The sequence below is a fragment of the Carcharhinus amblyrhynchos genome, chromosome 7 (genome assembly GCF_965287045.1).
Source record: "Carcharhinus amblyrhynchos chromosome 7, sCarAmb.v2.hapA, whole genome shotgun sequence".
NCBI lineage: Eukaryota > Metazoa > Chordata > Chondrichthyes > Carcharhiniformes > Carcharhinidae > Carcharhinus > Carcharhinus amblyrhynchos.
The window spans coordinates 8,339,701-8,366,315 of record NC_137330.1 but is presented as its reverse complement, the minus strand read 5'-3'; the positions used below and the strand labels follow the sequence as shown (position 1 = coordinate 8,366,315).

At 43.8% G+C, this 26,615-nt stretch overlaps 1 protein-coding gene across 3 annotated transcripts in view; it reads right to left on the bottom strand.

The window, feature by feature from the left end:
• arid4b (AT-rich interaction domain 4B) overlaps nucleotides 1–26,615 on the bottom strand; it is a 196,279-nt gene that overhangs the window by 29,042 nt on the left and 140,622 nt on the right. For all 3 annotated transcript variants that reach the window (XM_080191891.1, XM_080191893.1, XM_080191892.1), the window contains 3 exons: nucleotides 16,941–17,125; nucleotides 10,189–10,431; nucleotides 6,591–6,675 (listed from right to left, as the gene is read on the bottom strand). In XM_080191891.1, coding sequence (XP_080048017.1) covers nucleotides 6,591–6,675; nucleotides 10,189–10,431; nucleotides 16,941–17,125 — 513 coding nt within the window. The remainder of the gene's footprint in view (nucleotides 1–6,590; nucleotides 6,676–10,188; nucleotides 10,432–16,940; nucleotides 17,126–26,615) is intronic.

The following is a 26,615-nucleotide window of genomic DNA, read 5'->3' as shown; positions in this document are numbered from 1 at the left end:
ACACACAGACACACGCGCAGACACAGACTTTGGATACTGAGATTGAAAGATTTTTGTTAGGAAAGCAGATCAAAGGATATGGAGCAAAGGTGGGTAAATGGGGTTGAGGTACAAATCAATCATGAATGGCCAAACAGGCTTGAAGGGCTGAATGGCTCATTCCTATTCATATGCATGGCTCAGATATTTGTAACATATCCAAATTAGCACGTCTATAAATTCACAAGCCCAACAAAACAAGTCAGTAACCTGCAGTATATAAAAGATACTTTTTTTAAAGTTTAAATTTATTTATTATATCACAAGTAGGCTTACATTAACACTGCAATGAAGTTGCTGTGAAAATCCCCTAGTTGCCACACTCCGGCGCCTGCTCAGGTACGTCGAGGGAGAATTTAGTGTGGCCAATGCACCTAACCAGTACAGCATCTCTTTCAGACTGTGGGAGGAAACTGGAGAACCCGGGGGGAACCCACGCAGACACAGGGAGAACGTGCAGACTCCACACAGACAGTGACCCAAGCTGGGAATCGAACCCGGGTCCCTGGCGCTGAAAGACGAACAATTTCAGAAAATGCAAAGTTGTTGGTGGGTAGCAACGTAAAATTAGCAGCATAATTCAGGAGGCTACTGAATGCAGTAAAGCCCTGAGACGTGGTACACCAAAGGCAATATATTTCAGTCTGAGAATGTGAATTTTTTTCTCTGAATAGCGCTGGTGATTTTCTATCTTTGTGTGGACTATAAGTGAAAATTACATGAAAAAAACTAATGCATTTTGAATGCTTCCTACACAGAACTGTGGCAGCATTGGGCTTTCAATTTGTAATAGCCATAAATTAAAATTCACAGCAAAGTGTCTGTATTATGCAGTTCGATTAGGTTATAAATCAACAAAAGCTTGAAATTCCACTGAAGCAGAAAGCAGAGAACAATACCTAATTGGGCAATTAAGGCTTGCATGGAAAGTCACGTTTGGCTTTTTCTACTGAAAATGGAATGGGAAAGTTGAGAGGAGGATTTGATATGGAATTATTGAAACTCTATGAATGCAATTAACAAGCCCAGTCTTTACCTTTGGAGCAGAAAAAAGTGAACCACTGCAAATCCAAGACTCAGATTTGTTCCTCAGTTTAATTTAAACTCCTCTCCATCTCCAAATTGCAAAATATCAATGTTACTCTGATTAGTGAGGGTACAGGGGACTTGTAGCGAGATAAAAACGCCTCAGTAACATTCATTGTCAATATTCTTCTTGCCTCATGCACCAACTCAATTAGGAAATGATCCACTTATTGTGGGTGAAGCAGTCATTCCGCCTTGGGAAATCAGCTACATGCAGTGGTACTACCCATCAGTTGGGTACAATCCCACAGAGGTCCCAACAGCAGCCGAGCCATTCAACAGCAATCAGGTCAATGGGTTCATTTACTCAGATGGTAGCTTTGGTTTTATTTTTTTCAGCCCCTCAGGATGACAATTTCCACACTCTTTGGGGAGAATTACAGAACAAAGAGATCTAGAGGTACATGTTCAAAGCTCCTTGAAAGTGGAGTCTCAGGTGGACAGAGTGGTGAAGAAGGCATTCGGCATGCTTGGTTTCATCAGTCAGAACATTGAATACAGGAGTTGGAATGTCTTGTTGAAGTTTACAAGATACTGGCAAGGCCACACTTGGAATACTGTGTGCAAGTCTGGTCACCCTATTATAGAAAGGATATTACTAAACTAGAAAGAGTGCAGAAAAGATTTACTAGGACGCTACCGGGACTTAATGGATTGAGTTGTAAGGAGAGGCTGAATAGACTGGGACTTTTCACTCTGGACCGTAGGAGGCTGAGGTGTGACCTTATAGAGGCCTATAAAATAATGAGGGGCACAGATCAGCTAGATAGTCAATATCTTTTCCCAAAAGTAGGGGAGTCTAAAACTAGAGGGCATAGGTTTAAGGTGAGAGGGGAGAGATACAAAAGTGTCCAGAGGGGCAATTTTTTCACACAGAGGGTGGTGAGTGTCTAGAACAAGCTGCCAGAGGTAGTAGTAGAGGCGGGTACAATTTTATCTTTTAAAATGCATTTAGATAGTTACATGGGTACGATGGATATAGAGGTATATGGGCCAAATGCAGGCAATTAGGATTAGCTTAGGGGTTTAAAAAAAAAGGGTGGCATAGACAAGTTGGGCCAAAGGGCCTGTTTCCATGATGTAAACCTCTATGACATTACCTGGAATATACTGCACAGAAACAGGTACTTGGCCCCCATTTGTCCATGTTGGTATTTGTGCTCCACTTGAGCCTATTCCCATCTTTCCTTATTGAACTCAATCAGCATAATTCTAGATTTCCTTCTCCCTCAAATGCTTATCTTGCTTCCCCTTAAACTACATTTATACATATTTGCCTCAACTACTGTGGTAGAGAGTTCCACATTCTCACTGTTGTCGAGGTGGGGTGGCACAGTGGTAAGCAGCACTGCCTCGCAGCGCCAGGAACCCGGGTTTGATTCCCGGCTTGGGTGATTGTCTGTGCGGAGTCTGCACATTCTCCCTGTCTCTGCATGGGTTTCCTCCGGGTGCTCCGGTTTCCTCCCACAGTCCGAAAGACATGCTGGTTAGGTGCATTGGCCGCGCTAAATTCTCCCTCAGTGTATCTGAGCAGGCACTGGAGTGTGGCGACTAAGGGAATTTCACAGTAAATTCAGTGCAGAGTAAGCCTACTTGAGACACTAATAAATAAATAAATTTAAAAAGAAATGGTTCTTCTGAGTTTCTAGCTCTAGTTTATCTACAGATGAATTGGGAAGACTACCGTAAACAATAATTTAAAGGCCTGCACTCCCACTTCCAAAGGAAAAATATCTTTTCCATTTCAGTCAGGATTGCCAACTCTGGTTGAATGCATTCCTGGAGATTTCAGCACATAAGGGGAGGTGACAACATTGTGGTTTTGTCACTGAACAGAGACCCAAGTTCCCAACTCAATCAGATGGTGAAATCTGAATGCAATAAAAAGAATCTGGAATTAAAAGACGATAGGTGTAAAAACCCACCTTTAGGGAAGGAAATCTGCAGTTCTTACCTGGCCTGGCAAGGCACACAGATTTATAGCAATGTGGCTGTTTGTTAGTGCCCTCTGAAAAGGCCCAGCACCACTCAATTTGAGGGCAATTAGTGATGGGAGAGAAAATGAAAAGAACATTTCCAGAAACTAAGATAATGTCTATGAAACTAAAAATAAGATTTTTCTCCTGGAGTTGCTAACAGTAAATTAATTCTGGAGATTCTGGGACACTCCTGAAGGGTTGGCAAGCAACTCTGAAAGTGCCAAGCAAATGAAGTAATGTGTATCACTCACTGGTCCCCAGTGTTAAGGTTATTGCTGAAATCTTGGCATACCCACACTTCACCAAGGTTCTGTTAGCTTCTGATTAAGAAAGCTATCTGGAACTAAACAATGACTTGGCACACTACTAGTGAGGGATGATGAGGCACTGATTCAAGATCTTGCATGCCTTTCCAAGTGTAAGAGGACAATCTCACAGTAATGTCTAACCAGGAGCAGCAAATTCTCTCAGTGTCTTGACTAACACATTCGCCCTCAACCAATACCAGCAAAAAACAGACTAACTGCTAATCAATAACTTAAAGGCCTGCACTCTCATCCTCCAAGCTGTAAACCTCTATACCGCACAGAAACAGGTACTTGGCCCCCATTTGTCCATGTTGGTGTTTGTGCTCCACTTGAGCCTATTCCCATTTTTCCTTATTGAACTCAATCAGCATAACTCTAGATTCCTTTCTCCCTCAAATGCTTATCTAGCTTCCCTTTAAACTACATTTATACATATTTGCCTCAACTACTGTGGTAGAGAGTTCCACATTCTCACTGTTCTCTAGGTGGGGCGGCCCAGTGGCACAATGCTTAGCAGCGCTGCCTCACAGCGCCAGGGACCCGGATTCAATTCACAGCTTGGGTGACTGCACATTCTCCATGTGTCTGCATGGGTTTCCTCTGGGTGCTCCGGTTTCCTCCCACAGTCCGAAAGATGTGCTGGTTAGGTGCATTGGCCATGCTAAATTCTCCCAGTGTACCTGCACAGGTGCCACAGTATTTCTTTGCTGTTTATGACATCAAGACACACAACGGCTCTCTCATTCACTTGGATGATAGACACTGCACTTCAAAATTTAACGAAAAGCTTTAGGTTGTGCTCAGGACATGATCACCGAATCCCTGCAATGCAGAAGGAGGCCATTCAGCCCATCGAGCTTGCACCGACAACAATCCTACCGAGGCCCTGTGCCCGTGACCCCATGTATTTACCCTGTTAATCCTCCTGACACGAAGTGTCAATTTATCATGGCCAATCTGCCTAACCCACACATCTATTGAAGTACGGGAGGAAACCGGAGCATCTGAAAGAAACCCATGCAGACATGGGGAGAATGTGCGAACTCCACACAGACAAGGACCTGAGGCTGGAATTGAACCCAGGTCCCTGGCGCAGTGAGACAGCAGGGCTAACCACTGTGCCACCGTGCTGCTGCGTGCATGATACTGCATGTTATTTTTTACATTCTCTGTCTCCAATGAAACAGCACAATTCAGATTATAGAAAAAAATCTTAGGTGCAAGTGGGTTGATGTACTGTTCAGTTCTGAGATACCCAAATCAGGAAGGGTCCAGAGAACTGACCTTACTGGTACAGTAAGCAACAGGGAGGCTAGACTGTGCAGCCTGAATATTTTCTTTCCTGATGTATCGCAGCTTGGTACGGCTCCTGCTCCGCCCAAGATTGCGAGAAACTACGCAGGGACGTGAACGTAGCCCAGTCCCACCACGTAAGCCAGCCCCCCATCCATTAACTCCATCTACACGTCCCGATGCCTTGGAAAAAGCAGCCAGCATAATCAAGGACCCCACGCACCATGGACATTCTCTCTTCCACCTTCTTTCCCGACGGGAAAAAGATACAAAAGTCTGAGATGATGTACCAACTGACTCAAGAACAGCTTCTTCCCTGCTGCGATCAGGCTTTTGAATGGATCTACTTCGCACTAAGTTGATCTTTCTCTACACCCTAGTTATGACTGTAACACTACATTCTGCACTCTCTCTCTCCTTTCTTTTCCTATGAATAGTATACTTTGTCCGTACAGCGCACAAGAAACAATACTTTTCACTGTAAACTAATACATGTGACAACAATAAATCAAATCAAAATAATCAGCCAGTATTCCTTAATCCCACAGTCAGAAGGTCAAGGATTTTTCCTCCCACTACCAAGCTTTAAGGGCAGCCCAGGCTAACATGAGACAGTACAGTACTGAGGGGGGGAGTTATATCATCAGCCTTCTCAATCTGATGTCATCTGTCTGCCCCTCAACAGATCCATGATTTGAAGGACAGCAGGGGAGTTTCCTCCAGTAGCTCAGACTAACATTTACCTCATCACTTAAACAGATTAGCTGGTCATTGTCACATTGCTTCTGGGATCTTGCTGTGCAAAATAGTATGCTGCATTACTACAGTTCAAAAGTACTTCCTTCAGTGTAAATTGCTTTGAGACGTCCCAAGCTTCCAAAAGGATTTGCATTAATCCAAGTTATTTCTATCTGTCCAGTAAGCCATGCTGGAAAATGTCTGTATTGCATATTAATTGAACATACTGGGTTGAATGCAATGCTCTTGGCCCTTTAATTAACTGCCTCCATGCCAAGGTTTGGGCACCAACAGTGGCCACTTCAGCAAGCCCCAGAAATCTGTCAACTCTGCTGGAGTTCTTCAAGTAAAAATCAACAACAATGACTTATCTATCCATTTTAATTTGTGCTTCACACAATTGGCGATATGTTGAACTCTTGGGGGGGGGTGGCAGAGGTTAAAAAGTCAGCACAGAGTTACCTGCTTGGGATATATCATGGAAAAAAAATCAGGGCTGTTCTTATTAGAACAGAGATTATTGAATTAATTGATAGATGATTTTAAAATTATGAAGGGATCGGACTGTTTCTAGATTTTGAGGGCTATAGAAGAAGGGGACGTAGCTGTAAGAGGTTTAGGATAGCATGCAGGAGGACTTACTCTTTTGCACATAGAGGGACGGAGAGACTGTGGAATTAGTTATCAGATTTATTGATCAAAGTGATTGAAGGAAAGGGGAATAAAGGACTCTGGGTCAGAAAAGCATATGGGACTAAGATGACTACTCTTATGGAGAATAAACATCAACACAGACTAGTTTTCACATTGTGATTTCTATATCATTTCAAAATTCAGAGCACTGATCTAGCTACAACTCCACAGGAACAACATTATGATGTAGAAATTATTGATGCCATGACGCACAAGCCCATGCTATTCCAGTCGGCCTCATATAAAGGTGGCCATTTGGCCCTGCAAGCCTGTTCCACTGTTCAGTAAGATTATGGCTAATGTTCTATCTCCATTCCCCTTTGCCATGCTTTCACCATATTCCTCTTAGTATCCAAAAATCTACGAATCTCAGTAAATGCTCTGTACAGTTTAAACAATATATTATTTATCCAGTTACAGAATGTAATCTATATGCTTATGTCAATGTGCTTACCTTTATTTTCCTTCTGTGTTTAATTTTTGGGACATTTTTGTCTGCAGGTCGCACTATTTTGTCTGCCTTGATCCATTCATCATACCTGACAATTAAAAAAAAGAGGCAAGCTCATGTCTTGTGTTAGAAGGACACACTGCAGATTACAGACATACACGAGAGGATACAATCAGCATTTCCAAAGGGCTGTGCTTGAAGAGTTCATGCTGCAGCCTCCAGCTTCATCCCACTCTCCCTGCTGGAAACGCAAGATTGGTGAATCCAACTCAGAGAAACAAGAGCTTTACAAAACCAGCAGAGCGTACTCTCGAGAAGAACACGAGACTTGTACATAATTCAGCATTGCTAGATGCTGAACATTGTCATGTGCAATAGATTGAAGTTGACGTTAAAAGGCTGCTAATATAGCGAAGCTCATTTATGACGGGGCAGTCACACTGAGTAATGACACTTCAACACAGGAAGAACAAGCACAGTCTCCTCAGGATGTGTCCCTTTGAGTGGGTCTGATGAAATTAAAAACGTGAGCAATGCTTTGAAAAGTTCTCGTGCAACTGATAAAAATAGACAGTTTGTTTTATGTAATGTAGCTTAAGTGGTCTGAAAAGCACAACCAAATCACTGCCAAGTGAAACAGCCAGCGGGAATGCTGCGGTAAAATAGTTTTGTGATTTGTGTCATTAGTTTCAAAATGTGCTCCGAAGCATCATTTCATCTTTCAGTTGAACACGTACAGTGCTTAGACTACAGTTACTTTTGAGCACTGGCCCCAAAGCCTTCCCCACCATCTCTTTGCATGGGCACAGCCTGTTTTACTGACCATTACAAGAACCCAGGAAAGTTGGGGATGGGAGAAATCTGTCACATTTCAGAAAACTTTATAATTTAACCCAAAGATTGGATTTCCTTCCTCCAAACCTTCCCCTTAAAATTAATTTTCATGTTTTCCCTTCCTCCCAAACTATGTGCCAACATGAGATTAAATTCTGCTTTGATCTATCCCTTCCTGCAGATTCCAAGTGACTCATTTCAATTGGTAATGAGTGGAGACTGAACCTGCGTTTGTCCAGGAGGCATCAACGGTGCCCAAACACTTTGTTTTGTCTTCTCCCCCTCCTCCAGATATTCCTTCTATGCCTCAACATAGGCATCCCATCTAGCACCCTCTGTAAACCTGAGCTCACCTAAAACACTGCAACCCATATCCTCATTAACACCAATACCTGCTGACCCACATAAACTCAACTTTAAAATTCTCACTCATATTTTCAACCTCTCCTATGGCCCCGTCCCTCCCAATCCATGTAACTTTCTCCAATCCTACAACCCTCTGAGATCTCAGCACTCCAATTTTTGGCTTCTTGCACATTCCTGATTTCCAATGCTCTATCATTGGAGCCATGCCGTCAGCTGCTTGAACAGAAGAATTTCTTCCCTACCTTACTGTCCTCCTTTAAGCTGGTCCTTTCTGTAACTAAGTCATCTACTCTAATGTCAAATCATAGGATCTCTACAGTGCAGAAAGAGGCCATTTGGCCCACTGAGTCTGCACCGACAACAATCCCATCCAGGCCATATCCCCGTAACCCCTAAAATTTACCCTGCTAATCACCCTGACACGAAAGGGTAATTTAGCATGGTCAATCAACGTAGCTTGCACATCTTTGGACTGTGGGAGGAAACCGGAGCAGACAAGGAGAGAACGTGCAAATTCCACACAGTCACCCGAGGCTGGAATTGAACCTGCGTCTGTGAGGCAGCACTGCTAACCACTGTGCTGCCCCTTACTCTTATGTGAGTCAGTATCAAGTTTTATTTAACATTCCTGTGAACCACCATGGGATGTTTTACTATGGTAAAACCACTACACAAAAGCAAGTTGGTGATCTCATTGAAACTTATAAAATTCTAACAGGTTTAGACAGGGTAGATTCAGAAAGAATGTCCCCAGTGGTGAGGTAGTCCAGAACTATTGTGTTGAGGATAAGGACCTTTTAGAACTGAGGTGAGGAGAAATTTCTTCACCCAGAGGGTGGTGAATGTGTGGAATTCACTCCCACGGAGAGTAGATGAGGCCAAAACATTGTCTGATTTTAAGAAGATATTAGATATAGCTCTTGGGGCTAAAGGGATCGAGAGATATGGGGGGAGGGGAGAGTTCAGGCTATTGAATTTGATGATCAGCCATTATCAAAGTGAATGGTGGAGCAGGCTCAAAGGGCTGAATGGCCTACTCCTGCTTCTAGCGGCTAAGGAACAAGAGAATGATGTATACACAATATTGCTTCAAATCCACTGACATTTTTAGACCGTTAAAAACACATTGCTGTTAGAAAACTTCATGGGTTTCGTCATTATAAGCAGCTTGTTTAATGAAGGAAGGACAGTTATTTACAATTGGAAAAGCATTATATCAGCCCTATCTGTAAGTCATTGCGGTGACAAATTGGTGCCCAGTGTATGTAGCTATGATTGCTGCTATTAGTATTTATAGAACATTATACAATTGTCCCCTAGTTCATTCTATACTGCAGCCACAGCGCACAATCCTCATGAATTTAGGCCTCCAAGTTTGAAAGAATATTGCTCCACTAGAAAGTCATGATACTGCCATTATTTTCACAAGTTACATAACTTAAAATAGATACCAGTACCAGACAATAACTACTTTAATCCCAATAATCTAAGTCAAACGTAACAAACCTTCAGTACGCCAACTAAAGCATGCTCATACCCCGGGCTTGGCAATTCTCCATACCTCCCTGTTTTGCTTCAACTTCCTGAGATGTGGAGCCACAGAGAACCTGATCTCAATGCTCCTCCAATTCTGGCCTCTTGCATAATTCTGGATTTCATCGGCCCACCACTTATGGCCATATCTTCAGCTGTAAAATTCCCCATTAGACCTCTTCACCGTTAAAGATACTCTTTAAATCTCCCTGACTAAGATTTTGGTTGGGAACCAAAATGTTATGTAACTCAGGACTATGTTAAAGGATCCAAATTAACTGCAAGTGGCTGTTCTTGAATCAGATGTATGTAATGTAAGTCAATTGAAGTAATGTTCCTAATGCTCTTGTTCCTTGTCTTCTCCCCTGAGAAATGGAAACGCCCCACTAAAACCAGATGCTTACCCAACACCCTAAAACTGACAGTCATGGAAAGTGAACAGGGTGAACAGAACTGAAATGTTACGTTGGTGCCTGTGCTAATTCAGAAGTTCATTCTTCCAGAACTAGAATATTGTACTCAATGGGACTACCAAAATTTTACAGTAACAGGTCAGAGTACCAATGTGCAACCGTACAAATTACTTCACGATGTTCAAAAGATTTAGACCAACTGGGGAAGATGGCTGGGCACAAAGCACTAGGGAAGATAGAGACAGCAAGACACACATACTCATGCACACCGAGTTCTGCCGTACAAGTTTCCAATCACTCACTGCAAGGCTCAAGGCTACAATCTAGAAGAATGACATGGACAACTGGAGGAGAGACAGGAGACAAGAGAGACCATACAATTGAATGACTTCACCTGTATGGCATTCCCTTTTAACAGCTCTATGTGAGACAGGTGGTCGATAGTTCTAACTCACCTCACATTCCAGCCACAGTAGTGTACCAAGTAGAGGACCATTCCACCCTCCACGTCACAATCTTTAATGCTGGCTTCATACAGCTTCTGGTTCCTCCCTCGACCATATCTCACTTGAACTTTCATTCCTGCTGGGTAGCACTCAAATTCTTCCTCTTCTTCCCTCTCTTCATCATCACCATCTTCCTCCTCTTCATCTTCCTCATCCTCTTCATCTTCCTCATCCTCTTTACTGCTTTCATCCCTAACCCCAGATAAATGAAAAACATTTATGTTTTTAAAAAAAAAACAATATTAGCAATTTCCTTTTATGATACTTTATATTTGCATTAAAAGTGGCCATGGTGCTTTAAGATACACAGCAATATTGTCACTCTAGCTTTAGGACATTCTGAGCACAAAAATAGTGCTTCCTGTCCCGGTAACTACAATGCAAAATCGGAACTTGTGCTCAAGATGGAGCCAAAGAGCACAAAACAACTAAAGACCAGCTGTGTACAATTTTAAGATTAAAATATTACAACGTTTAAAAATATAGTTTAAGAAATGATTTAGTGCAATATTTTTAACCTCGATCTTTCCATCTAGGCTAGTTTTCATTGGTGCATTTAGCTGAGGTCTACCCCAGCAAAAACTAACCAAAAGGAATGTAATGGTCAAAATGTCCTCTCCTCCATGAAGAGGCGGTGAAAATCCTTTCATCATGTGGCAATAACAACAGCCACAGGGAATGGAGTAATCACACTTCATGAATTATTTATTGCATGAATTGGAATGTTCAAAACATCTATAAAAGATTGCTGAAAATTTTGAGACATATCTTATTTAGGTTTATTTGATGAGGTGAATGGACCTGAGGTGGTAAACAGAAGCTCATTTTAAACTTCCAGTTAGTTCAGTCGTTGTTCTGATGTAGAGGAATTTTTATTTCTGTATGTTTATTTCAGGCATAAACAAAAGACACTTTGGAGCACTTCACAGGGTGAAGAAAAGAAAGAAGGGAAAACTGATTCTCAAATCTCAGTTAAATATTATAAGGGAGGGCAAGTTATTTGTCTTTGTGGAATAAGGGAGGGGCTGTCACTATTTCACTCTAAGGATGTACTTGGAGGCCGGCACAGGGCTGGCAAAAGGTGTCTGAACCCCTCAGCATCCTTGAGTGTCTGTGAACACTGCCAGTCGTAGCCTCTTCAGGCCAGACTTTGATTTGTTAGTTTGGCTTGTTGGGATGTTTTGAGGTCCTGGAGGTTCACAGAATCCCTATTGTGCAGACGGAGGCCGTTCGGCTCATCAGGTCTGCACAGACTCCCTGACAGGTATTTGACCCACCTCCCCCCTCCTATCTGTGTAACCCGTCACATTTACCATGTTTACTCCACCTAACCTACACATCAATTTTTATCTTTGACCATGGCCAATCCACCTAACCTGCACATCTTTGGACCTTGGAAGGAAACCAGAGCACTCGGAGAAACCCATGCAGACACGGGAAGAACGTGCAGACTCCAGTCACCCAACACTGGGATTGAACCTGAGTCCCTGCTGCTGCGAGGCAGTTGTGCTAACTACTGTGCCACCCAAGGTTTGGAAAAGACTGAGCACTGTTGCCTCATAGCCGGATACAGCTTAAATCAGAACATTCAGATCTACTATGTAACATATATGTAAAATGATGGGGAATGTGGCTTTAAATGAAAGGAGTTGGGTTTTGTTGGGGCAGAGGGGGGCCCTGGCAACAGATGAGAAAGCTGGGGGCAACAAGGCCTCAGCCATATAGAAGAAGTCCACCGCATCATAGGGGCCACCTTGCCTCCAAGTACATCCTTAGAGTGAAATAGTGACAGCCCCTCCCTTATTCCACAAAGGCAAATAACTTGCCGTCCCTTATAATATTTAACTGAGATTTGAGATTCAATCTTTCTTTCTTTCCTTCACCCTGTGAAGTGCTCCAAAGTATCTTTTGTATTTGCCTGAAATGCTACAAAAATAAAAATTCCTCTACACCAGAACACGCACTGAACTGGAAGTTTAAAATGAGCTTCTGATTAAAGTGATCATATGTATTATTAGTTTTGCATGCCCTTTAATTGACTGAGGTAGGAAGTAACAACGCTACAGAAAGTCAAACTAAATTTGACTACATCTGTCCTCGTATTTGGTGTAATTCACAACCAGCTCAATGATGCTGGAATAAAGAATCCAAGTTTTACGCCAAACAACTCTCAAATTTATTCAGGCCAAATAACCACAAAACGATCTTACACTCTATTACCTGTGCTGAGTTTCCAGCCTCTAGTTTTAGTAGCTGGGCTGATTTGACTGACTATCCTGCTGGTTTTACAGTCTCTGGTTCACTAACTATCCCTCTGGCAGTTTTCCTGTCTCTGAATGAATTATTCCTCTCCTGGTGTTTTTGTACACAGTTCACTACTTCATCAGCTTTCTTGCATCTTGCCTCCTTCGAACTTCAAGGTCCCCAGTCACAATCTATAGTTTCCTTTAACTTTAACAGCACAGCCTATTCGGAGAGAATTCATTTGGAAGGTTTTGGAACTGCGTAAGTCAGTGATCAGCCGTTTTTAGTATTCTTTCTCGCTGCTCATTGTGCAACAGATTTAATTGAGCTGGAACGAGAGTTGGGTTAGAATCAGCAGCATACTAACAACTGGGAAATCTGTGTTCAGTCTCATCTTCTCAACTACGTCAGTCATCCTGTTGGTGTTGTTCACTCGCTCTCTCTCTCTCTCTCCCGCACTCCCATTAATCTCCTGTTGTTCCTCTCCACTATCTTTCTCTCCCCTACTGTATAACTCCCTATCCTCCTCTATATTTTCTACACATTTATACATTTCATACAGTGTATACAATATACAATTCTATTCGCTCCCTTTATATACCTTTCCCACCTATCATATAACTTTCTCTGTCCCCAGTATATATGTCTTCTGCCTCTCCACCTCCCTCTCTCTCTTTCTTCCAATCACTTCCTCTTCCAGGCTCTCTCTCTTTCTCTCCCCATTTGCCTTCACGCTCTGTGCTGCCACGTGGAGAAACTGCAGGGAAGGGCCAAACAAATGGACCAAAATATTTCACACTCCAAGCACATCTAATTTCTGGCGTACTTTCTGACAAATAAGCAATGTTGTTTTACTCTATACCCGACAGGGATCCAATCTCAACATTCACAGAGGGTGGGGCATTTTCTCATGATGTAGAGGGTATAGACTGCTAAGATGAACAAACTAGGGGCATAAGAAGAGTGGCACAGTGGTTAGCACTGCTGCCTCACAGTGCCAGGGTCCCAGGTTTGATTCTGGCCTCGGATAACTGTGTGTGTGGAGTTTGCATGTTCTCCCCGTGACTGCATGGGTTTCCTCTGAGTACTCAATTTCTTCCCATAGGCCAAAGTTAGATGGATTGGCCATTCTAAATTGCCCTTCAGTGTATCAAGATGTGTAGGTTAGGGGGATTAGCTGGGAGTAGGGCCTGGATGGGATGTTCTGTTGGAAATTTAATGTAGGGCCTCAGCTTTTTACCATTTATATAGATGATCTGGAGGAGGGAACTGAGTGTAGGGTGTCGAAATTTGCTGATGACACCAAGATTGGGGGAACGGCAAATTGTGCGGAGGGTGTGGAGAGTCTGCAGAGGGATCTAGATAGGCTGGGCGAATGGGCCAGGAAATGGCAAATGGAATTTAATGTTGGCAAGTGTGAGGTGGTCCACTTTGGTAGGAAGAATGGTAGGAAGGACTATTACCTACGGGGCGAAAAACTGCAGCAGGCGACGGTGCAGAGGGACCTCGGGGTCCTTGTGCATGAGACGCAAAAACCCAGCTTGCAGGTGCAGCAGGTGGTCAGGAAGGCGAATGGGATGCTGGCCTTCATAGCGAGGGGGATTGAATATAAAAGTAGGGAGGTCTTGCTGCAGCTGTATAGGGCATTGGTGAGGCCGCAGCTGGAGTACTGTGTGCAGTTTTGGGCGCCGCACCTGCACAAAGATATTTTGGCCTTGGAGGGAGTGCAGAGGAGGTTTACTAGGCTGATACCGGAGTTGAGGGGGTTGAGCTATGAGGAGAGGCTGAATAAACTGGGCTTGTACTCGTTAGAGTTTAGAAGAATGAGGGGAGATCTCATTGAGACGTATAAGATGATGAATGGGATGGATAGGATAGAGGTGGAAAGACTCTTCCCGCTCAAAAAAGACAGTAGGACTAGGGGGCACAGCCTCAAGATAAAGGGGGGGCGGTTTAGAACGGAGTTGAGGAGAAACTTCTTCACTCAAAGGGTGGTGAATCTCTGGAATTCTCTGCCCATTGAAGTGGTGGAGGCTGCCTCGTTAAGTATTTTTAAGACGCGGGTTGATGGGTTTTTGATAAGAGAGGGGATTAAGGGTTATGGGGAGAGGGCGGGAAAGTGGAACTGAGCAGCGACAGATCAGCCATGATCTTATTGAATGGCGGGGCAGGCTCGAAGGGCTAGATGGCCTACTCCTGCTCCTATTTCTTATGTTCTTATGACCAAATAGCCTCCTTCTACTCTGTAAGGGTTGTATGGATCTGAATGACATAAGGCTGCAGAAAAATGGCAGGAGCCACTACAACAGTAGTTAGGCAGGTTAAAAATATTGTAGCAACAACTGTGGCTCATTCGAAGGCTCGCCTACCCTGCACCTCACCAGTGGAGTCAGTGTAGGATGCTGTAACAGAGAGAGGGCAGAGCCAGTTAGTGCATAAAGTGCAGTAAAAGGCATTGGGTTAGCCCAAAAATACATTATTTTCTTCACAAAATTTGCTGAATGGTCAGTTTAAACTGTAATGAATTGGTGGTATTATTAATAAGTTTATGATCATGCTGGACGCTACTGGGTCAGCTCACAGTCTGTGCTGGAGGATAACCTGAGGTGCCAAAGCTCAAACTTGCATTAGAACCGCTTCACTTCGTTCAAGTCAAAGTCAGAATAGACACCTAAATGATTCAAAGGTGCTCACACTAAATAACTGAATTACTCAATCATTTGAATGAAGGAATAGCAAAAGGGGAACAGCTGTAATAAAAGCACAGAATCATCAGACTAGCTGAATGAAGCAACTTTAAATTATGTGAAGACTCCTTCCTCCTTAGCTTTGCAATGGCAAAAACACCTTCAATTATTGCCCAAGATTGCCCATTTATTTATTTAATCCACTGACAAAGGAGATTGTTAGAAGGGTGTAGCACTAATAATTAAGGAGTCAATTACTACAATAAAGAGAGATAGTTATTGGAAGGGTCTTCAAACCAGGCTTTGTGGATTAAATTTAGGAATATAAAGAGGGCAGCCACATTACTGGGACTGTACAATAGGCCCTCAAAGAGACAGCAGGAAGAAGAGGAGCAGATATGTAGACAATTCACTTAGCTGTGTAAGAATAATAATCAGGTAATCACACCAGGAGATTTCAACTTCACCAACATAAATTGGGTTTAGAGGGAGCGGATTTCTTGAAATGTATTTAGGGGAGTTTTTTTGTAACAATATGTAAGAAGCCCAACAAGGGATGGAGCAGCGCTGGATCTGGTCTGGGGAATGAAACCGGACAAGTGTTCAATATGGCAACGGGAAGCATCTTAGCTATAACGGCCACAACATGGCACGGTTCAAGTTTGTTACGTTCAAGAAGAAAGATGGCCTACAAAAGACGGCTTTGGATTGGACCAAAGTTGACTGGTAACAGCTCCCTATGGAGAAGTCTACAGCAGAGCAGTGGATGTAGGAATGCAGGAGCAATAGTACTTATTCATAGATCCCTGAAGGTGGCAGAGCAGTTAAGAAGGCATATAGGGTATGTGCTTTTATCAGTGGTGGCACAGAGTGTAGGGAGGTTATGTTGAGGCTGTACAGAACATTGGTTAGGCCACAGCTTGGAACTGCGTACAGTTCTGGTTGCCTCACTATAAGAATGACGTGATTATACTAGGAGGTACAGAGGAGATTCACCAGGATGTTGCCTGGGATGGAGCATTTGAGCTATAAGGAGAGACTGGATAGATTTGCATTGTTTTCTCTAGAGTAGAGAAGGCTGAGGGGGGACATGATTGAGGTGTATAATCTTATGAGGGGAATGGACAGGGTGAATAAGAAGCAGCTGTTCCCCGTGGTTGAGGAATCAATCACAAGGGGGCATAGTTTTAGGGTGAGGGGCATGAGTTTCAGAGGGGATTTCAGAAAACATTTCTTCACTCAAAGGGTGGTGGGAATCTGGAATGCACTGCCTAGGAAGGTGGTGGAGGCCAGAAACCTTACAACCTTTAAAAAGTATTTGGCTTAAAACATCATGACATTCAAGGATATAGGATAAGTGCTGGGAAACGGGATTACTGCAACTTTAGTGGTAGTTATTGTTGGTGCAGACTCAATGGGCCAAAGGGCCTTTTCTGTGCTATAACTTTTGGGAAAATTGGTGCCTGATAGTAGCAAGGCCCATTATACCAAAAAGCCATTCTGAAAGGTTGTAACTGAAAGTTAAATGATGGTAACTACAACTTGTCATGCCATTCCATTGGTTGACAAGGTATGGAGCAACAGCAGCATTCCTTAAAAATTACATTCCTGCCCCAGGCCAATCAAAGCAAATGTTTCTTAGCAAATTCAGCTGGTGTGTCTTCCCACGATTAAGAAGCGGGCTTACCATCAGATTAACTATTTAATGCTTAGTACAACTTCACTCTGATATGCAGCTATGTTGCAATTGTAAAATTACAGAACACTCACCCATGTTTTCCTTTATCTTCCAATTTTTCGGTCTTTACTTCTTCGGGTTTGCATCGAGGAATCTCTCTCACACCACCAATTTGTTCGCCTTTGCTTTCTTCGCTCTCTTCGATCTTTACTTTGCTGCCGTCCTTTCTGGCGTCTGGTGCCTGCACCGCGAACTCCGGCAGGTGCTTCTTCCGCGCCTGCGAGGAAAAAATAACTCCATTATGAGCAGTAAAGACCTGTGCTCATTCTCTTTTCACCTGGATGGTGGGTGACCTGCTCCCAGGCTTCTCCATCCAATTGAGGGAGTAGGATGAAGCAGGTGTTCCCCTTTCACAGGAGCCCATGTGAGATTAGCAGCTCGACCAGCAAGGAGCGCTACTGCATGTTTCTTTGGTGACTAAACATTCTTGACAGATTATCAGGTTTCCACAAATTACCATTCAAAGTCACATTACAGGTATTTCTAGTTCTCCGTGGGATTATAAATAGTTGGTAGGTTTCATCTTTCAGAAAGGGGCAAGATGTCATAAACTGATTGAACTTGGAATGGTTCATTCTATGCCCTGTATTTAACAAAGCTGTCAGCACTAAGTAGGGGATTTTTAGCATGCATGTACGCACACACGCACACGCACACCCAAGGCAAAGTCCCAATTAATGATGATAGAATTTTGCAACAGAGAAGGAAATAAGCGCAGTCACTGCTGTTACCTAGACAAATACAACAGCTAAAGAAGAAAAGTAATGGATTGGTATAGCACCTTTCATTATTTGAACACAGCAAGTTCCCACAAACAACAATCAGATAAATAACAGGTTTATCAGCTTTTGTGGCTGATTGTGTTGGTTAAGGGACAAAGGTTGTGGAGGACACGGACAAAGGTTGTGGAGGACACGGACGAAGTTCATTACTTTTCTTCAAATAATGCTATACGATCTTTTACATCCATCTGAGAGGGTTTATCTGTGAGAGGGGCATGAAGGGTGCAGCATTCCCTCAGTGATGCCTGGTTAGATTATGTGCTTGAATTCAGAAGGGGCCTTCCTAATTCAGAGGGAGGAATGCTACCGTTGAGCCACTGCGGATAATAATGAGGCAAATGCTGCCTGTTTATGCTCTTAGATGAGCAAGCTGTCCTATTACTCACATTTTGTTGGAACACAACGAGCAGAGGCTAATGGTATTATCGCTAGACTATTAATCCAGAAACTCAGCTAATGTTCTGGGGACCAGGATTCGAATCCCGCCACAGCAGATGGTGGAATCTGAATTCAAGATAAGAAATATCTGGGATTAAGAATCTACTGATGATCATGAAACCACCGTCGACTGTCGGAAAAACCCATCTGGTTCACTAATGTCCTTTAGGGAAGGAAATCTGCCGTCCTTACCTGGTCTGGCCTACATGTGACTCCAGAGCCACAGCAATGTAGTCGACTCTCAACTGCCGTCTGAGATGGCTTAGCAAATCACTCAGTTCGAGGGCAACTAGAGATGAGCAATAAATGCTGGCCAGCCAGCGACGCCCATGTCCCATACATTAATGAAAAAAAGGGTGTGGTGGAAAGGGGCAGGGTGTAAAGCTCTGCTTATTATCACTCATATTTTGGCAATGGAAAACAATGATCTTGTCAACTGTTTTCAATTAATAAAGTACTCTTGAGTACGGGAAGTTCCTAAGTAACAACTTGTGTCTTTTAACATAGTAAAAAATGATCCAAGGTGCTTCCCAAGAGCATTAGCAGCCAAATTTTGATACTGGGGCATGTAAGGAGCTATTAAGACAGATGACCAAAAGCTTGGCCAAAGAGGTGGATTTTAAACACTATCATAAAGAAGAGAGAGGGAGAGAGACAAGCAGGTTGAGAGAGGGAATTCTGGAGCTTAAGAGTCCAGATGGCTGAAGGCACAGTTGGCAATGGTGAAGTGATAGTCAGAATTGAAGGAATGCTGACATTCAGGGATTAGGGGGTATGTAATGCACCTTGTGCCAGTTCAAGGATTCTGTATGCAAGTGCTACCTTCACCAGTTTCACCATAATGTGAAGAAACTGTGTAGGTGTGGGCCCATCTGTGTTACTATGATGCAAACAATATTGCATTTTCACTGCCTTATTGCTGCCTTGACAACTTGAAGGTCCCAATGTTGTGTCCCAGCCCTTATGCTTCTAAGAAGCTGCTATCATTACATTATGGATTTCAATAAAAGAAAGGCTTGCATTTTTCAGTGCCTTTCACGACCACAGGCAGCCCCCAAAACACTTTATGTCAATAAAGTACCTTTGAAGTATGGTCACTGTTGTAATGTAGGAAACGGGCAATCAATTTTCACACAGCAAGCTCCCACAAACAGCAACATCACAATGACCAGAAGATCTGTTTTGGTGGTAATATGTGAGGGATGCCAAGATAGACCCATTGCTGAGAGACAATAAAACAAAGATGGTCAAAGCTGGGATTCATTGGCGGTTTAAATACTTGATATGATGAGATCTCAGTCAAGTTGCAAATGATTAATGGAACTTTAAGCCTGACTTTAAAATACTAATACGCCATGTCTCAAAACTTTCCCGATCACCTTCCCACAATTACACATGAAATCAGATCTGAGATCAGCTTAGGCCTGCTCTTGACCTCAGCAAATTGGCGGCCTCTGAGTCATATTTGTGGCTATTTGCATGTGCAAAGTAACTTTGCATTGTTAGGCTGGAATCCCAACAGGGTGCACTTGGAATAGAAGCCGCTTATTCATCTGCATTGTGTTTATCCATCCTGGGATCATTAAAGACAGGCTGCCTCATATATCAAGGTCAGGCTTATTGCTTGCCATGAGTTTTTTGCACAAAGTACAGGGATTCATTCTCACACTCCGACAACTATGCTAGAGTGTGGGGGGTGGGAGGGGGGGTGGGGGGGAAGGACTTGCATTTATATAGCACCTGCCACGATCTGAGGATATCTCAAATTGCTTTACAGTCAACGAAATATCTGTTGAAGTACAGTCATTGCTATAATGGAAGAAACCACAGAGTAGGGTCCCATAAAAAGCAATAAGATAATGACTTAAATCATCTTTTTTTAATGTGGTGTTGACTGAGGAATAAATGTAGATGAGAACACTGGGATAACTCCTATTCTTCATCAAAGTAATCCCGAGGGATATTTAGCCCATCGAGTGCAGAGATGAGGCCTTAGTTTCATCTAAAAGATGGCACTCCGACAGTGCAGCAATCCATCAGGCTGAATTAAGTGCTCAAGTCTTTCAATTTGGGAATGCAGGGGAGTGAGTGTTGGGGAGAGGATTTAAATCTGCAATTTTCTGACTCCAAAGTGACAGTCAGATACACAGAACCATGGCTAACTCCATGGGATGGGATTCCTGTAAATATGCACCGGGTGTCTTGGTCTACAGAGATATGCCTTGGCTGCAAGCAACATTGGCTAAACACCTATAGTTATACACTGATATATATTGCTTTCAGTTTGTCCAATTTTCACTCCACCCATGCCTGGATTTATCTGAATAACTCGCCGACAGTTCTTTGGCCGGAGTGAAGGAAAAGACAAAAGCTTAGTCTAATCTCTTATCAGGGAGGTGCAGTGGTGGTGGTATACTTTGGAAAAGTAGTAGAAATGGCAATTTTGCTGAGGCACTCAAAGTGTTTCCTACTGCAGTGTGCTCTAAGAATCCAGTGTTAAGTTCAGAATTTGGTGCAAGTGGGAATTCAATGCAGAGAAGAAGCTGCTCTTTTGTTTTATCTTCAGTATCTGTTGAGTGTTTTTGCTTTTCCCTTCAAGCGAGGAGACTGTCACTTGCTATTACTTTAATTACTTTATAAGACCCTTGTCAGACCCCACTTGGAGTACTGTGCGCACTTCTGGTTGCCTCACTATAGGAAGGACGTGGAAGCTATTGAAAGGGTGCAGAGGAGATTTACAAGGATGTTGCCTGGATTGGGAGGCATGACTTATGAAGATAGGTTGAGGGAGCTGGGACTCTTCTCCTTGGAGAGACGAAGGTTGAGAGGCGACTTGATAGAGGTTTATAAGATGTTGAGAGGAATAGATAGGGTGGATTCTCAGAGGCTATTTCCCAGGGCTGAAATGGTCGCTACGAGAGGATACAGATTTAAGGTGCAGGGAAGCAAGTACAGAGGAGATGTTAGGGGTAAGTTTTTCACTCAGAGGGTGGTGAGTGAATGGAATCGGCTGCCGTCGGTAGTGGTGGAGGCGAACTCGCTGGGGTCTTTTAAAAGACTTCTGGATGAGTATATGGGATCTAATGGGATTGGGGGTTACAGATATGTCTATGGCTTAGCAGGTATAGAAGTGATTGGTGCAACTAGTGGGCCGAAGGGCCTGTTTGTGCTGTAGTGTTCTATGTTCTAATCTGCTCGTTACTCATTTATAAGTAATTAAATAAATGAAGAAGGTTAGACAGACATGGTACAGCAGGTGGTGCACTGTGAATAAAATATGTGGGAGTTTGTGGAAGACATTCCAGGCCAGGGCAACCATATTGCCAACTTTGGCTCAAGAGCTGCTGAGTTGGGGCCTGAGGTTACAGGGCATCAGGGAGGAGAAGAATTACCTGGACACTTGATTTCAATCAGTAATCAAGCTCCTTAGTTTAAGTAGAGTTCATTAATGGTCAGGGACAGGCGTCTGTGACTGAGAGTCAGGTGGATATGGGGATCCAATATGTAGAGATGGTGGAACCTCAGACCTCAGGGACAATGGGTGAGAACAGATCAACAGATGAGAACAAGGACTGTAGAACAAATGAGTAAAGTGCCAATGGCACCACGGTGTAGGATGCCATTCAAGTGAAAAGGGAATGTGTTCGTGAAAGGGGACAATGAAGTCAGTCAGAGGTGCGCAAGGAGGAGGCAGGTGATTATGCCCAAATGAGACAGAGACCGAGTGAATTAGGTTCACGTAGTAGTTCAATGCACAGGAAACAGCTGTGGTATAGACAGCAATTATTCGAAATTAGGAACAGGAGCAGCTGAGCAGAAAAGGACTTGGGCATAAATCTCACCTTTAGGGGAATTTGGAAATAAATATAGAAGAGCGATACTACAGGAAAACGGCTGTTAAAGAGGGTCTTTATATAGCTGCAAATTAGGAAAATGTACTACTTTTGAACTAACTATTTGGATTTGAGTAAGAAGCACTCGGATTAAGGGGAAGTCAGGGCCAATAAAATAAAGCAATATATTTAAGCCGAAGTTAAGTGAGATTAGTGTAAGGGAAGTAAAGTTAAGAACTGTCAAGGCAGCTCGATTATGTGGAATGCTTGTCCTGTAATATGTGGGAAACCATGCACACTATTAGTGACCTAGGTGACCACATCTGCATAAGTGGTACCAGCTGCAGGTACTTGGGTTCCAGTTTCCGAGCTCAAGCAGCAGATGGAGTCTTGTGACAGCTACATGGTTAGCAGATTAAAAGAGGTGGTCACATTGCAAGATAAGAGCATAGACAGAAAAGGAACAGGTGACCACCAAGTCATCCAAGAGAAGCAGGCAGTTACTGCAGGAGTGCCCTGGGGTTCTATTTGTTAATTGGCTTTCCATTTTGGATACTGGTGATTCCTTAACAGAATGCAGTCAGAGTGGCTTGGCTGTAGAAGTGGCGGGGAAGTGCCGGAAGATTGGAAAGCGGCTAATGTTACGCTGTTGTTTAAGAAGGGTGCCAGGCAAAAGGCGGGGAATTACAGGCCGGTTAGTTTGAAGTCTGTTGTAGGTAAAATGTTAGAATCCGTCATCAAGGAGGAAATAGCGAGGCATCTTGAGGGGAATTGCTTGATAGAGCAGACGCAGCACGGTTTCGTTAAGGGGAAGTCGTGTCTCACAAATTTACTGGAGTTCTATGAAGGTGTGTCTAGGGCGGTGGATAGAGAAGAGCTGGTGGATGTGGTCTTTCTTGATTTTCAGAAGGCGTTTGACAAGGTACCACACAAGAGGTTATTGCAGAAGGTCAGGGGACATGGAGTTGGGGGTAGGGTGTTAGCGTGGATAGAGGACTGGTTGTCAAATAGGAGGCAGAGAGTGGGGGTCAATGGGTGCTATTCAGATTGGCGGTTGGTGACTAGTGGAGTGCCCCAGGTGCTGGGGCCTCAGCTATTTACCATTTATATAGATGATCTGGAGAAGGGAACCGAGTGTAGGGTGTCGAAATTTGCTGATGACACCAAGATTGGGGGAACGGCAAATTGCGCGGAGGGTGTGGAGAGTCTACAGAAGGATCTAGATTGGATGGGCGAATGGGCCAGGAACTGGCAAATGGAATTTAATGTTGGCAAGTGTGAGGTGGTCCACTTTGGTAGGAAGAATGGTAGGAAGGATTATTACTTACGTGGAGAAAAACTGCAGCAGGCGACGGTGCAGAGGGACCTCGGGGTCCTTGTGCATGAGTCGCAAAAACCCAGCTTGCAGGTGCAGCAGGTGGTCAGGAAGGCTAATGGGATGCTGGCCTTCATAGCGAGAGGGATTGAATATAAAAGTAGGGAGGTCTTGCTGAGGCTATATAGGGCATTGGTGAGGCTGCAGCTGGAGTACTGTGTGCAGTTTTGGGCGCCGTACTTACGCAAGGATATTTTGGCCTTGGAGGGAGTGCAGAGAAGGTTTACTAGGCTGATGCCGGAGTTGAGGGGGTTGAGCTATGAGGAGAGGCTGAATAAACTAGGCTTGTACTCATTAGAGTTTAGAAGAATGAGGGGAGATCTCATTGAGACGTATAAGATGATGAATGGGATGGATAGGATAGAGGTGGAGAGACTCTTCCCGCTCAGAAAGGACAGTAGGACTAGGGGGCACAGCCTCAAGATAAAGGGGGGGCAGTTTAGAACAGAGTTGAGGAAGAACTTCTTCACTCAAAGGGTGGTGAATCTCTGGAATTCTCTGCCCGTTGAAGTGGTGGAGGCTACCTCGCTGAATATTTTTAAGACGCGGGTTGATGGGTTTTCGATAAGAGAGGGGATTAAGGGTTATGGGGAGAGGGCGGGAATGTGGAACTGAGCCACGACAGATCAGCCATGATCTTATTAAATGGCGGGGCAGGCTCGAAGGGCCAGATGGCCTACTCCTGCTCCTATTTCTTATGTTCTTATGTAGAAGAGGGGATGAAGAAGAAAAAGACCGATTGGGGATTCATCAGTTAGGAAAACAGAGACACATTTTGCAGTCATGGATACGACTCAAGGATGATATGTTGCCTCACTGTTTCCAGGGTCAAGAATGTCACAGAACTGCTGGAGGACATTCTTCAGGGCAAACAGCCAGAGATTAGGGTCCATATTAGCACCAATACTTAGGTAGGAAAGGAGATTTAGTCCTGCAGTCAGAATTTAGGAAACTAGATAGAACGTTAGCAATCAGGACCTCAGAAGCATCAATCTCTGGATTACTCCCAGTGCCATAAGCAATTGAGTACACAAATAAGAGGATAAGGCAGACAAATATGAGGCTGGAACGATGGTGCAGGAGAGAGAAGGCTTCAGATTCCTGGGATACTGGGACTGGTTCTGGGAGAGATGCACCTGTACAAGCCAGATGGATTACACATGAACAGAGAACATAAACAGAACATAAGAAATAGGAGAAGGAGTAGGCCATCTAGCCCTTCGAGCCTGCCCCGCCATTCAATAAGATCATGGCTGATCTGAAGTGGATCAGTTCCACTTTCCTGCTTTCTCCCCATAACCCTTAATTCCCTTGTCTGTCAAAAACCTATCTACCCGTGACTTAAATATATTTAGCAAGGTAGCCTCCACCACTTCAACGGGCAGAGAATTCCAGAGATTCACCACCCTTTGAGTGAAGAAGTTCCTCCTCAACTCCGATCTAAACTGCACCCCCCCCCACTTATCTTGAGGCTGTGCCCTCTAGTCCTGCTAAGCGGGAAGAATCTCTCTACCTCTACCCTATCCATGCCTTTCATTATCTTATACGTCTCTATAAGATCCCCCCTCATCCTTCTAAACTCCAACGAGTACAGGCCCAGTCTATTTAGTCTCTCTTCATCGTCCAACCCCCTCATCTTCGGTATCAGCCTAGTGAACCTCCTCTGCACTCCTTCCAAGGCCAAAATATCCTTGCGCAAGTGTGGTGACCAAATCGGCACACAGTATTCCAGCTGCGGCCTCACCAGTACCCTGTACAGTTGCAGCAAAACCTCCCTGCTTTTATATTCTATCCCCCTCGCTATAAAGGCCAGCATCCCATTCGCCTTCTTGATCACCTGCTGCACCTGCAGATTGGGTTTTTGCGACTCATGCACAAGGACTCCTTGTGCATGAGCTGGGGCAGAGTGCCTTTCGGGGTGTTTTGCTAGTGCTTTAAATTAACTTTTCAGGGGTGTGGGAAGCAGGAGAGAACATTCAAGAGTAAAATACCAGGAGGTAAAGATAGCACTAGAGTACAGAATACAAGTTAATAAGAGTTGGAGCAAGGTGGAAAATAATACAATCTAAATCAAGGTTATACTGCATGTATGTGAATGCAGGCAGTATGGTAAATAAGATTGGTGAGATGTAGGCACAGATTGCCATGCGACATTATGATGTTGTGGTGAGTTCTGACTTAAGGAAAGGCAGCAATGACTACAAGGTGTTCAGGGATGATAGGGTAGGAATAAACAGTAGGGCTGGTGGGTATTGGTTAAGGAGAGCATTGCAGTGCTGGAGAAAGAGGACGTCCCAGAGAATTCAAGGACAGAATCAATGTGGCTAGAGCTAAGGAATTTCCCTGCAGGTGTATCTACATCTTTGCCGCTAGTTGATGGCCTATAGAGTACATTGACATTGCTCAATATACTCTACACGTCATTAACTAGTGGCAAAGATGTAGATACATCCGCAGGGAAATAATAGAGGTATAAACGTTACAGAATAGTTATATCGGGGGGCTTCAATTACTAAAGTATAGACTGGAATAACAGCAAAGTGGCAAGAATTCCTAGAGTATGTTCAGGAGATTTGCCACAGCAGTATGTGTCCAGGCCAACAAAAAAGGAGACACAGCTAGACTTGGTTCTTGGAAATGAGGTGGGCCAAAAAGATCAAGTGTCAGTGGGGGAACATTTAGGTGAGAGTGGGCGGGATTCTCCAGCCATTCACGCCAAAGGAATTCTCCCATCCTGCTGCAATGATTGAAGATTTGGCTGAGTGCCAAACTCTCCTTCTACTCTGGCAACGGTGGCAGGGCGTGAATGGCCGGTGAGTTCCGGCCAGTGATTATTGTATCATAAGGCTTAGGATAACATTAGAAGAGGACAATCCAGAGTAAGAATAATTAACTGAGGGAGAGCAGACTTCAAAGGGGTACTACTAACATCCTGGGGGTTACCATTAATCAGAAACAGAACTGGACTAGTCATATAAATACTTAGGCTACAAGAGCAAGTCAGAGGCAAAGAATCCTCCAGTGACTAACTCACCCCCTGAATCCCCAAAGCTTTTCCATCATCTACAAGGCGCAAATTAGGAGTGTGACAGAATACTCTCCATTTGCCTGGATGAGTGCAGCTCCAACAACACTAAAGAAGCTCAACACCAACTAGGACAAAGCAGCCCACTTTGGCACCCCTTCCACAAACATTCATTCCCTTCACCACCAATGATCAGTGGCACTAGTGTGTACCAAATACAAGGCACTCTGCAGGGGCTCACCAAGGCACTTTAG